A 13950-nucleotide genomic window follows, 5' to 3' on the forward strand; every position below is an offset into this window, starting at 1 on the left:
GCGCTCCTTTGCCCCTGGAATGCTCTCCCCTTAAACTCGGCTCTCTGGAGGTCCAGACTCTGCTGTAATCCCACTTCCCTGGACGGGCGTCCTCTCTTCGACCTTCCCCCAGGCCTTGCTTGTTTCACTGTCCCCAGGTTTAATAAATGTTCTCTAAAATTTAAAAAACAAAACAAAAACAAAAACAAACACAAACACACACACACACACACACACACACACACACAAACAAAACAAAAGAAAGATACACAACCCAATCAAAAAATGGGCAACGCAGGTAAATAGATACTTTTCGAAAGAGGACATAGGAAGGCCAAGAGCCATATGAAAACATGCTCAAAGTCCCTAATCATTCGAGAGATGCCAATCAAAATGACAATGCAGTACCATCTCAGACCTGTCAGAATGGCTATCATCAACAAATCAACAAATGACAAGTGCTGGTGAGGATGCAGAGAAAAAGGAACCCTCGTGTGCTGTTGGTGGGAATGCAGACTGGTGCAGCCACTGTGGAGAACAGTATGGAGTTTCCTCAAAAAACTAAAAATGGAACTCCCATTTGACCCAGTGATCCCACTTCTAGGACTATATCCCAAGAAACCAGAAATACCAATCAGAAGGGATATAAGCACCCCTATGTTCATAGCAGCACAATTTACTATAGCTAAGATTTGGAAACAGCCTAAGTGCCCATCAGCAGATGAGTGGATTAAAAAACTATGTTACATCTACACAATGGAATACCATGCTGTGGTAAAAAAGAAGGCACTCTTGCCATTTGCAACAGCATGGATGGAACTGGAGAGCATTATGCTAAGCGAAATAAGCCAGTCAGAGAAAGATAAATATCACGTGATCTCACTCATTTGTGGAATATAATGAACAACATAAACGGATGAACAAAAACAGATCCAGAGGCAGAGAAGCATCGATCAGACCATCACACCTCAGAGGGAAGGTAGAGGAGGGTGGGGAAAAGGGGGAGAGATCAACCAAAGGACTTGTATGCATACATATAAGTCTAACCAATGGACACAGATACCAAGGGGTGAGGGTATGAGTGGGTGGGGGATGGGGGGCAATGGCGGGAAAAGGATACATATGTAATACCTTAATCAATTATAATAAAAAAAGAACCAGCTCTTGGTTTCATTGGTCTTCTGTTTTTTTTTTTGTTTTGTGTTTTGGTCTGTATGTTGTTTATTTCTCTCTGATCTTTATTATTTCCTTCCTTGTGCATACTCTGGGCTTTTCTTGTTGCTTTCTTTCTAATTCTTTAAGTTGTAGGGCTAGATAATTTATTACCATTTTTTCTTGTTTTTTTGAGTTAAGCCTGTAGAGCTATGAACTTCCCTCTCAGGACTGCTTTCTCTGTGTCCCATAGATTTTGGATTGTTGTCTTGTCATTGTCATTGGTTTCCAGAATGCTTTTTATTTCTTCTTTGATCTCTTTGGTAACCCAATCATTGTTTAATAGCATGCTATTGAGCCTCCAAGTGTTTGATTTTTTTTTCATTGTTTTTATTGTAGTTGATTTCTAATTTTATGCCATTGTGACTTAGAAGATGCTTGATGTGATTTCTATCTTCTTGAATTTGAAAAGACTTTGCATGTGTTAAAATGTGTTGTCTATCTTTGAAAATGTCCCATGTGCACTTGAGAATAATGTATCCTCTGTAGCTATGGGGTGAAATGTTCTGAAGATATCAGTTAAGTCCATCTGAGTCATTTATGATTGATGTTTCTTGCTGATTTTTTGTTTAGAGGATTTATCCAGTAGTGTCAATGGGGTATTAAAGTCCCATACTATGATTGTATTGCTGTAGTTCTCTCCCTTGATATCACTCAGAAGTTTTTTTATGTATGTGGATGTTCCTGTATTGGGGGCATATATGTTTACCAGAGTTATATCCTCTTGTTGAATTGCTTCCTTTAGTATTATGAAGTGACCCTCCTTATCTCTTGTTATGGCCTTCACTTTGAGGTCTATTTTGCCCAATATAAGTATTGCTACCCCAGTTTTTTTCTCATTTCCATTTACCTGAAAAATTTTTTTCTGTTCCTTCACTATCAGTCTGTGTGACTCCTTTGTTCTGAGGTGGGCCTCTTGTAGACAGAAAACATATTGGTCATGTTTTTGTTTCTTTCTTTTTTTTATTGCTTAAAGTGTTACAAAGAGTATTACATATGTCTCCTTTTTTCCCCCCCATGACATTCCACCAGCCTCCCCTACCCCCCAGTGTCTTATGTTCATTGGTTATGCTTATATACATGCATACAAGTCCTTCGGTTGATCTCTTACCTCTCCTCCTACCTCTCAATCCTCCCCAGCCTTCCCGCTGTAGTTCAATAGTCTGTTCGATGCTGCTCTGCCTCTGCATCTATTATTGTTCATCAGTTTATATTGGTCTTTATTATCCATAAATGAGTGAGATCATGTGGTATTTTTCTTTCATTGACTGGCTTATTTCAGCATAATGCTCTCCAGTTCTATCCATGCTGTTGCAAATGGTAAGAATTCCTTCTTTTTTACAGCAGCATAGTATTCCATTGTGTAGATGTACCACAGTTTTCTAATCCATTCATCTGCTGATGGGCACTCAGGCTGTTTCCAGATCTTCGCTATGGTAAATTGTGCTGCTATGAACATAGGGATGCATATATCCTTTCTGATTGGTGTTTCTGGTTTCTTGGGATATATTCTTAGAAGTGGGATCACTGGGTCAAATGAGAGTTCCATTTTTAACTTTTTGAGGAAATTCCATACTGTCTTCCATAGTGGCTGCACCAGTCTGCATTCCCACCAGCAGTGCACGAGTGTTCCCTTTTTTCCACATCCTCTCTAGCACTTGTCGTTTGTTGATTTGTAGATGACAGCCATTCTGACAGGTGTGAGATGGTACCTCATTGTTGTTTTGATTTGCATCTCTCGGATGATTAGTGACTTTGAGCATGTTTTCATATATCCCTTGGCTTTCTGAATGTCCTCTTTTGAAAAGTGTCTATTTAGGTCCTTTGCCCATTTTTTGATTGGATTGTTTATCTTCCTTTTGTTAAGTTGTATGAGTTCCCTATAAATTTTGGAGATTAAACCCTTATCAGTAATAACATTGGCGAATATGTTCTCCCACGCAGTGGGCTTTCTTGTTGTTTTGTTGATGGTTTCTTTTTCTGTGCAGAAGCTTTTTATTTTGATGTGGTCCCATTTGTTTATTTTCTCTTTAGTTTCCAATGCTCTACGAGCTGTATTGGTGAAGAAATTAGTTCAGCATATGTCTGAGATTTTGTTGCCTTTGGATTTCTCTAGTATTTTTATGCTTTCCCATCTTACATTTAAGTTCTTTATCCATTTTGAGTTTATTTTTGTGTATGGTGTAAGTTGGTGGTCTAGTTTCATTTTTTTGCATATATCTGTCCAATTTTCCCAACACCATTTATTGAAGAGACTGTCTTGACTCCATTGTATGTTCTTGCCTCCTTTGTCAAATATTAATTGAGCATATTGGTTTGGGTCAATTTCTGGATCCTCTATTCTATTCCATTGATCTATATGTCTGTTTTTGTGCCAGTACCAGGCAGTTTTGAGAGCCGTGGCTTTTTAATACAGCTTGATATCAGGTATTGAGATCCCACCTACTTTGTTCTTTCTCAGGATCACTGCAGCTATTCAGGGTCTTTTTTTATTCCAGATGAATTTTTGGAGAGTTCATTCTAGGTCTGTGAAATATGTTGTTGGTATTTTAATGGGAAGTGCATTGAATTTATAGATTGCTTTGAGTAGTATGGACATTTTAATGATGTCGAGTCTACCAACCCATGAACATGGTATGTTCTTCCACCTGTTTATGTCTTCCTCTATCTCTTTTTTTTCAATGTCCTGTAGTTTCTGAGTATAGGTCTTTTACCTGTTTAGTTAGGTTTATTCCCATGTATCTTAATTTTTTGTGTGTGATGGTAAATGGGATTGCTTTTTTAGTCTCTGTTTCTGTAAGGTCACTATTGGTGTATGAAAATGCCATAGATTTCTTGGTGTTGATTTTGTATCCTTCTACATTGCCGAATTCTTTTATTAAGTCTAATAGTTTTTTGATGGAGTCTTTAGGGTTTTTTATGTACAATATCATGTCATCTGCGAATAAGGACAGTTTTACTTCTTCTTTTCCAATTTGGATGCCTTTTATTTCTTCTTCTCATCTAATCTCAATGGCTAATACTTCCAGTACTATGTCAAACAGGAGTGGTGAAAGTGGGGATCCCTGTCTTGTTCCTGTTCTTAAGGGAAATGATTTTAGTTTTTTCCCATTGAGTATGATGTTGGCTGTGGGTTTGCCATATATGGCTTTTATTATGTTGAGGTATGATCCTTCTATTCCCACCTTGTTGAGAGTTTTTATCAAAAATGGGTGTTGGATTTTGTCAAATGCTTTTTCTGCACCAATTGATATGACTATGTGGTTTTTCTCTCTCAATTTGTTTACGTGATGTATCACGTTTATTGATTTGTGGATATTGTATCATCCTTGAATCCCCGGGGTAAACCTACTTGGTCATGGTGTATGATCTTTCTGATGTACTGCTGGATCCTATTTGCTATGGAGTAATATGATTACCCCAATCTTTCTTATGCATCTGAGGCTAAAAAAGACAGAGATTCAAATCTTGTTACTCCCTCTTAATATTTTAAAGTGAACCTCCTTATTCATATTATTACTGCCTCCGAATGATAAGCACAGTAAGGGACAAGGGAATTATTTCAGTGACTGAATTCTTTTGTTAAGCTCAACAAATGTATAATAGGTCTCCTTCATTTCAGGAAACTGTACAAGTTGCTTTGGAAAACACAAATATGAATTAGACAAAAGCCCATATTTTCAAAGTGCTTATTTCAATATGGTAATTTATTATTTATAAAAATCACATTATAAACTATTTTAAATTACTTTTTATAGTTTATTCTTTCACTTGCCTAGATTATTTATGTATAGAGAAAATTAGTATTTATAAGGCTGCTTCATGTAATTTTTATCTCTTGGAAAGTAAATATTACCAAATGACAAAGGGATGCTTTCTTTCATTGTAATAGGATTTAATGTGGCAAAAACTAAAAAGGACAGAGATTGAGTTTTGTAGAGTCCAATGTCATTCATCCCTCTTGAGATTCATTATCAGCTTTCCCAGTTGTTGCTTTAATCACAACAAATACAGTTTTAGGAGACAATTTCCTTGACTAATTGATGTTAGTTTTGCAACCCCAGGTCACCATAGCCTTATTTGGTCACTATCCTCCTGTGCAGTCAATTAGCTATTTTTTCCATGTATGAAAACATTTTGAATACCTCTTGAGATAATGATCCGTGAATAGCTACAAGGGAAGGATGGGGTGAAGTTGACAACAAGAAGGAGATATTTAATTAGATAAACTTCAACATAAGAAAAACTCAGGTAACATTTTGTTTTTTGTTTGTATCAATTAAGCTTTGACCTGAAGGCAAGAAGAACAGATGGTGGTGGTAGTGACATGATGAGCACAACAGGAGAATAAATATGAGTGGTTGTAGATATGGAGAGCAAGAATTAACCTAATTTTTATCTAGGACTTGGAAATGACCCGGAGATTCAAAGGTTTGACTGAAGATACATTGCAGAGTCTGGAGTTCACACTGTAGCCAGGACTAGGATGTAGATTGATTTGTTATCTGGACCCAGACATCTTTAGAGACAGTTATTAGTATTGAAAGTGAAGACAAATGTGTGTTATCTCATAACAAGTTTGTTTTCTGCTTCGCTTCTATCTTTAGATAACTAAGAAATGAAGAGGAGAAAGTTCATTAGGTAGTAGTAATAAGTAAAGTTAAAAAAAAATAAAACCCCAACTTCATAGAATCAACGTGGAGAAAGAGTGCTTGAAAACTTGGTTAAAAGAAAAAGATCTAAATATCTCACCTTAAAATAATACAGTGTCAGTTAAAACCAGGTGATGAAGGAACAGAGGAAAAAATGTAAATGTATGATGTTTAACAGTCAGCAATCAATCTTTCTGTTTTTTATTTACGTTTTCAAACATTTATAAGAAAATTTTGTAGGTCACTATCATGAAATGTTTGGTGGTTAAGTGGGAGTGATTGGACAGAGTGACAAAGATAAAGAGATAAAAGGTAAATCCTATGAGGACAGGCTAAAGGAATTGAGGTGAATAGATCTAGAGGGTACAGATGAATGATCCTTATTTGACTTCACCAAGTTCAAAGACATTAAACATTTTTCTGTGAGGTTTACTGACACCTTTATATTCACAGAGAAAGAATTAAATGGATATTGGCTTAATTGAAAGAAGAAAAATTTTCCTTTTGTAATGAAGAACATTTGTGCTATCCTATATAATAAAAGCCTAATATGCTAAGTGTCCGGTGACTGGTCAACTGTTCAACCAATCAAAGCATAATATGCTAATGATATGCTAAGGCCGCTCAACTGCTCGCTATGACATGCACTGACCACCAGGAGGCAGACAGTCAACTGGTCATCCAGTCACTGTGATGTGCATTGACCACTGCAGGGCACATACTCTGACTGTTAGGTTAGCTTGCTGCTGGGGCCTGGCCTATGGGGACTGAGCAATATGGACTGGACATGCTCTGGACCCCTCTGATCGTGCACCAGTAGGGTCCCTTGGCCTGGCCTGTGCCCTCTCCCAATCTGGGACCCCTCGGGGGATATTGAAGAGCTGATTTCTGTCTGATCCTGCATGCCACTCCCCTTGGGAGGGTGCCAGATGCAGGGCTCATGGCTGCTGAGCACTGCTGTGGCAGTGTGAGCCTCTCCCAATTGGGACTGATTGGGCACAAGCGCAGTGGGGCCAGGGTGAGCGGGAGCAGCAGATAGGAGCTACAGGTGGTGTTGGACTGTGGGTTTTGGCCCAATCCCCACAGGCCACCCAGAGGGACCCCACCTGTGTATTAGTTCGTGCACCGGGCCTCTAGTTATGTTATTAAAAAGCAGAAAACCAAGGAAGAAAATGAATTCTCAAACCTTATAAACTGATAAAAAAAACCCCCAACAACAACAACAACAACAACAAACAACTTACATCCTGGATGGAGAAACAAGACAAAGGAATTGGGTCAGAATATATTTTTAAATCTTTTCCAGCCAAAATTATTTTATTAATTGGGGATAATGAACTTCTTTCTCTCTGTCACTCCCACCCCCCCAATTTTAAAATGTGACATCACTATGACTCTATTCTAAGAGGCTTCCCAATTCTAATTCCATATAGCTGAAGATATTTAAATCATCATTTCATTAAGAATCTGCATTTGTTATATATGATCTTTTAAGTAGTCTAAATAAGTGATGGCTATAATTCATGTCATTATAATTCTTGAGAGTAACAGGTAGATCAGAACTAGAAAACTCAACATGAAAAATCTAATAATGGCAATGATCTTAGGAGACATGGAGGGTCTGGGATACTTCAAAGTGATCAAGCACCCAGAACCTAGCATCTCTCACTAGAAGCCATTCAGAGATTATATATAACTCTGAGCTAATAGATAGCTAAGAAATTTTAAGACTTGAAGACAGAAAATGGATAAGATTTTGGATCTGCTGATATTTTCTATTGATATTATTTTGTCTTCTTTGCTTTTTAAGGGATTGTAAAGTAGGTACATTTTGTCTCTGACCCCATTTCTCCTGTTCTCAGCTTTAGCTCTTATTCCTGGGTTCTGCTTCTCTCCCGCTGAGTTCATCTGCTCTTTATCTGTCTTCTGCAGCAACCTATCCAAGCTAATCCTTTTTGGGTAATGAATCAGGTTTAAAATGGGTCACTAATATCTTTGTTGTCAAAAATGTTCATTTCTTGCCTGAATAAGATCTGAGCTAAGGAACACCATCTAGTGACTTGTTTGTAACAGCTTAATGGAGCACCCTTCCCTTAGCAATTGGTAAGTAAAACTAGGGAATTCAGTATGTTAACCTAAAAGAAAGAAATCCTAATGCTAGGTGCAATACAAAATAATTTTGGGTCCTGGGGCTTTTAAGATTACAAATCTGAACAAGCTCCCATTCTCCCATTTCTTCCTCTTTGTCATAATTTTTCATTTAACGGACCTTGCTCATCTGCTGCATCCTGCAATCCAATTTTGCTTTGCTTTCCCTTTTTCTCATCTTTCTATGAATTTTTTTTTGATTTTAAAAATGTACTTAACATTTAAAAAAAGTGTCTTTCTTGCCTTCTGGTTGGATTCAGTCATACAAAATCTCATATTGTTTTTCTAAATGACCTCATAAATCTTCTTCTAATTTTGCTAACTCTATTTCTTATAAATTCATTAACAGTCAAATTTACCACTGTTTCTTTTGCTGTTCTTGTTTGTTAATTTTTCCTATTCAAATTTCAATGTAGAAGAAGCACCACTTATATTTTACTTCATAATATATTCTCATTGTTATAGTTTGTTAATGGGAGCCTTAAAAAACTTGGTTAGAAGCATTTCTTCCCTTAGTAATATTTTTGCTTAATTTTTCTGCCTATTTTTAGAGACAGTTTGATTAATTAGTTCATAGTTCATGACACAGAGATTTGGTTATAGTCATAAACCAGTTTATACAACTCTTAAAATTGTCCTGATAACCTTACAGTCTCACTTTATATATGTTCAATTTCTTCATTCCTTTCTTCCACATCTTTATATTATCTCTAAGGCTTAGCATTTATAGATGCCACGTATGTATTTGTTGCTAGGCACTTTATAGATGCAATGTATGTATTTATTGTCTGAGTGAGTGAAAAAGCCATGAAATCTTTCTCCCACCATCGATTTTGAGCTGCTTTTCAATTAGTTCAGATAATTATGATAGTGAAATACGTCAAAGATAAATATCATATTGTTCCACTTTTATATGAAATCTAAAAAACACACAAAAATGAGTGAACAAACAAAACAAAAGAAAACAGATGAATAGAAACATAGGCTGAAGAGATGATTACCAGAGGATCAGGGGTGGTGGGTGAGAAAGGTGAAAAGGAATATAGTCAATAATATTGTGGTAAATATGCACAGTGACAGATGATTATAACATTAGTGGGGTGAACACATTTAAGGTATAAAAATATTGAGTCACTATATTGTATATCTGAAACTAATGTAACTAATATATAACTACTATCTATAATAATAAAAGCATAATATGCTAATTAGACCAGATGACCTTCTGGATGAAGCCAGGGCTGCGAGGGAAGCCTGGGTCCCAGGTGCCAGAGGGAAGTCAGTGCCGACAGCTGGGGGAAGGAAGGCCTACTCTTGCATGAATTTCGTGCATCACGTCTCTAGTACTTAAATAAAAAAGGTGAACCAGTTGTTAAATACCAGTTAAATACCAGTTAAATACTGTTAAATACCAGTTGTTAACTTGGTATTTAAAAGCATGTAAAGATGACTGTCTATACTAATAAAAGGGTAATATGCTAATTAGACCAGACATATTCCAGATGACCTTCTGGATGTCCTTCCGGACAAAGACATGGTGGCAAGGCCAAGACAGAGGCAGTTAGGGGCAATCAGGCTGACATGGGAGAGCAGTTAGGGGGATCAAATTGGTAGGCAGGTGAGCGGTTAAGGAGCCAGCCATCCCAGATTCTGAAAGGGATGTCCGATTGCTGGTGTAGGCCCAATCAGGCCTAAACCTGTAGTCGGACATCCCCTGAGGGGTTCCGAATTGGAGAGAGTTCAAGCTGGCCTGAGTGAGGCCCCTCCCCCCATGCAGGAATTGCATGCACCAGGCCTCTAGTATATTTTTAAAAAGGTAACAACTGTAGGAAACAGCTACTATTCTTAGGGTTGGAGAAACAAAATTAAGAAGTTAGAATTATTAAAATTTAGTGAGTTAGAAAAGGGGTCCTATGAAGCTGAATCCCCTTCTTTGGAGGAAGTGTATCTTGGCTACTGCTTGTTTCTCTGAATTCAGGTACTGAAAAATTAACTAATGAATTACAGCATATCTTCAAGTGTTATTAACCTTTTTAGAGAGGAAGAGCTGCATCTAATAGGCCAAAATTGCATTTTCTGTCATGAATATGGATTACTTGAAAGGCAAGAATTCTTGTCAATGTTATGTCTCCAAATGCCTGAAATGATGCCTGGCATTCTGGGCACTCAAAATATTTATTAAGTTAATGAACAAAAATTATCTAGAGAACCATTCAGGAGTCAGTTATACACCTGGTGTAACTAGTTGTCCAAGACCATATTGATTGGATGATTATCATAGGCTTCTTTCATTGGCGGACATTAGTTGTTCAGGCTTGGTCTCGGTGTAGTTGGAGTCAGAAGCCACTTAAATGTAGTTTCAGGGAAAAAGTCAGGACGTTTCATATCTGTCCTTTCTCTGATATCTTTCACCTTCCTGATAGGCTATTTGAAATTCCCTATGTCAGAGTCATTGATCAGTTTTAATATTTTCCTTTTTCTCATATGTAAGAAAGTTGTGGTGTACAGAATAATGGCCCCCAAAGATGTCCATGCCTTAATTCCTGGGCATGTGAATATATCACCTTATCTGGCAAAAGGGACATTGCAGATGTGATTAAGATTTTTGAGATGAGAAAATTATCCTGGATTATCTGGTTTAGCCCAGTGTCATAGCAAGGGTCCTTATAAGAGAAGGGTAGGAGTCAGAGCCAGAGAGGCTATTGCAGTGATGCACTCCAATGGAGGCAGAAGTTAGAGTGATGTACTTTGAAGAGAGAGGAAGGGCTCCTGAGCCAAAGAATACAGGCAAACTTGGAAGACCCATTTTGGCTTTTTCATCTCCAGAACTGTGAGGTAATACATTTGTGTTTTTAAAGCCACCATTGCTGGTAATTTGTTACAGCAGAAATAGGAAACTGAAACAAAAGCTATTTAATAAAAATAACTTTTAATGGGAGTTAGGGTTCTTGATTCTGGTATAAAGTCTCACCGATTACCTTAGTGATAATGAGCAGGTCACTTCTTATATTTTTTTCTATATTGATTATTTCACTAACGAAACATAAATGTTGTACTAAATAAGGAACATCCCATTGAAAGTGGACCTCTGATGGCTTTTCGCTGGTAGTTCTTTATCCCTAAAAATTGTAATTTTGTCTTTACTTCCCCATACTAAAATCTATCTAATGTCCTTTAGTTTTTTGTTTTTTTCCTGGATTTTATATCAATCATCCTCCTCTCTCACAGACACAGACACTGCCTAGCTCTTTTTACCCAGTTTATTTTTTAAATTTCTGTCATTCTTTTACCCATTCAAAATGTATTTTGAGAAAGAAAAGAGACAACTTTTATGTGGTAGAGTTCTTATCTTTTGTGATCCAATGTGTGTGTTTGTGTGTGTGTGTGTGTGTCCGTGTGTGTGTACACACTAGAGGAGGAGATTGTCTCAGCGCATCACATATTTTATGTGAGAAATTGAGATTTTTTGAAAAAGTGAGTATTATTTATAAAATAAATGAGTCCCCCCATTTTGAAATGTATTTGAAATGTATCTGAAAGGTCCTTTATTCAAAATTTTTAAATTAATATTTGGGACCTCATATTTCTTTCGATGATAGAATTTTCTTGTGCTAATATTACTTTGTATAAATAGTTACAGGAATGAGGCTTGGTATCCTGTGATAATTCCTGATTGATAACACAAAAAATACTGTTAATATGAACCTTACTGAATTATAATTCACTTTCTTGTCTCCAGAGTCATTCTTCAGTCCATTAATTTTTTTCTTCATTCAATAAGTGCGAAGGACTCATTAAATGACTATATTAGTCACTACTGGTGATTGTGATGTAGGTGAGACTGCTTCTGTGAACCAAACATAGTTCCTGTACTCAAGAAGCTATACTTTAATTTGAGAGATGGAAATTTATATAATAATGAGAAGCAGAGCAAAATAAATGCTAACAGTGCAGAGGGAGTATAGAAATGCACAGATTTGGAAATTTTCACAGATGAGAAAACATTAGAGCTGGGACATTGAGAATTTGAATCTGTGCTTTGGAGAATAGAATGAGAGAAATCTTAAAAGTTGAAAGATAAAAAAATTTAAAAGTCTAATAGAACAATATAAGTAACAAAAGAGAGACTTTGGAAGCTATATGCTGTGCATAAAAAATTGTTAGGTGGAGATATGAATGGCTGAAATACTATTAATTTATAAGAAATCATAGTCAAAAGTATTTGAAGATAACTTTTATGTTATTGAAGTAGAACACATTGGACAGGAGGATATAAAATATGCATGTAATCCTAAAGAAAGAAAAAGTAAAATATATCCAGAAATGTAATTAAACTAGTAATAATAGTTTTGAAAATCATAATGTCATGTGGGAACCAGCTGACTCCTCTAAGTAGAAGTCCAGTGTTCATGTAGTGAAGATCATTTGGTTGTGTGAGATGTTAATATTATGATTGTTTTCATGGATTGAAGACTTTCTTTATTGAACACCAAAACTTGGCTATCCATTTTTTTTTCCATTTTCTTCCTTTTAGATTACATGAACATTGACCTTGGTGCTTGAGACAATGGATGGACTGAATCACTCCACAGTATCAGAGTTTGTGTTCCTGGGACTCACCAATTCATGGGAGATTCAGTTTCCCCTTTTTGTCTTCTCCTGTTTGTTCTACTTGGCTGGCATGATGGGAAACCTTGTCATTGTGTTCACTATAACCTTCGATGCTCATCTGCACTCCTCTATGTATTTCCTCCTGGCTAACCTCTCAGTCATTGATATGTTTTTTTGCTCAATCACAGCCCCTAAAATGATTTATGATATTTTCAAGAAGCACAAAGCCATCTCCTTTTGTGGATGTATTACTCAGATCTTCTTCACTCATGCTGTTGGGGCCGCTGAGATGGTACTGCTCATCACTATGGCCTTTGATAGATATGTGGCTATATGTAAGCCTCTCCACTACCTGACTATCATGAGTCCAAGAACGTGTCTATACTTTTTAGTCACTTCCTGGATTGTTGGCTTTATCCATTCATTTATTCAATTAGTTTTTGTGGTAGATTTGCCTTTTTGTGGCCCGAATGTATTGGACAGTTTTTACTGTGACCTTCCTCGGCTCCTCAGACTTGCCTGCACAAATACACTAGAACTGAAGTTCATGGTTACTGTCAATAGTGGGCTTATTTCTGTGGGATCTTTTGTCTTGCTGGTCATTTCCTACATATTTATTCTGTTCACTGTTTGGAAGCACTCTTCAGGTGGTTCATACAAGGCCCTCTCCACTTTGTCAGCTCATATCATTGTGGTGGTTTTGTTCTTTGGGCCGCTGATGTTTTTCTACACATGGCCTTCTCCCACATCACACCTGGACAAATATCTTGCTATTTTTGATGCATTTATCACTCCTTTTCTGAATCCAGTCATCTATACATTCAGGAACAAAGAAATGAAAATGGCAATGAAGAGATTGTGTCGTCGTCTTGTGCATTACAGGAAGATTTCATAAATGAATTGGTTTTGATGATATGGAACTATAGATTCTCCCTCATGCTGGATGCAGAGAAAATATTATGCAATTTCAGAGAAATACTCAAGACTTAGGCCATGTTATATGCCTAGAGATCTAGTATCTTTTAAATTACGATATCTATCTCATCATTAAATTAGAAATGATGCTATTCTTTGACACTCTGTACATCAAAGTGTTAAAGACCAAATCATGTCTTTTGTAACTTACATGGTCTAAGAAAGTGCCATGTAATTGAGCAAATAATAGGTTATCTTTTTTCTATTTTAGACAGATTATTCTATTGATAGATGGAATATGCATTCGTATTATTTTCTTCTATTTACTACGTAACTGTTTTGATTTTAATTTTCTTTTTTTCCTAATCTGCTACTTCTTATTTCCCCAGTACCAAGATATTTTGCCTCCTTATCAGGCTCCTTTATCTGTCAG

The 13950-nt window shown here is 36.7% G+C and overlaps 1 protein-coding gene across 1 annotated transcript in view; it reads left to right on the forward strand.

Moving 5' to 3' along the window:
- Window positions 1–13497, forward strand: part of LOC308531450 (olfactory receptor 4F6-like) — a gene marked incomplete at both ends in the record, with an annotated part of 38518 nt that extends 25021 nt beyond the window's left edge. The window contains one exon of the mRNA XM_081108377.1: window positions 12924–13497. Coding sequence (XP_080964503.1) covers window positions 12924–13497 — 574 coding nt within the window. The remainder of the gene's footprint in view (window positions 1–12923) is intronic.
- Window positions 13498–13950: the final 453 nt, after the last annotated feature.

Source organism: Myotis nattereri (genome assembly GCF_964212035.1).
Source record: "Myotis nattereri genome assembly, chromosome: 1".
Classification (NCBI taxonomy): domain Eukaryota; kingdom Metazoa; phylum Chordata; class Mammalia; order Chiroptera; family Vespertilionidae; genus Myotis; species Myotis nattereri.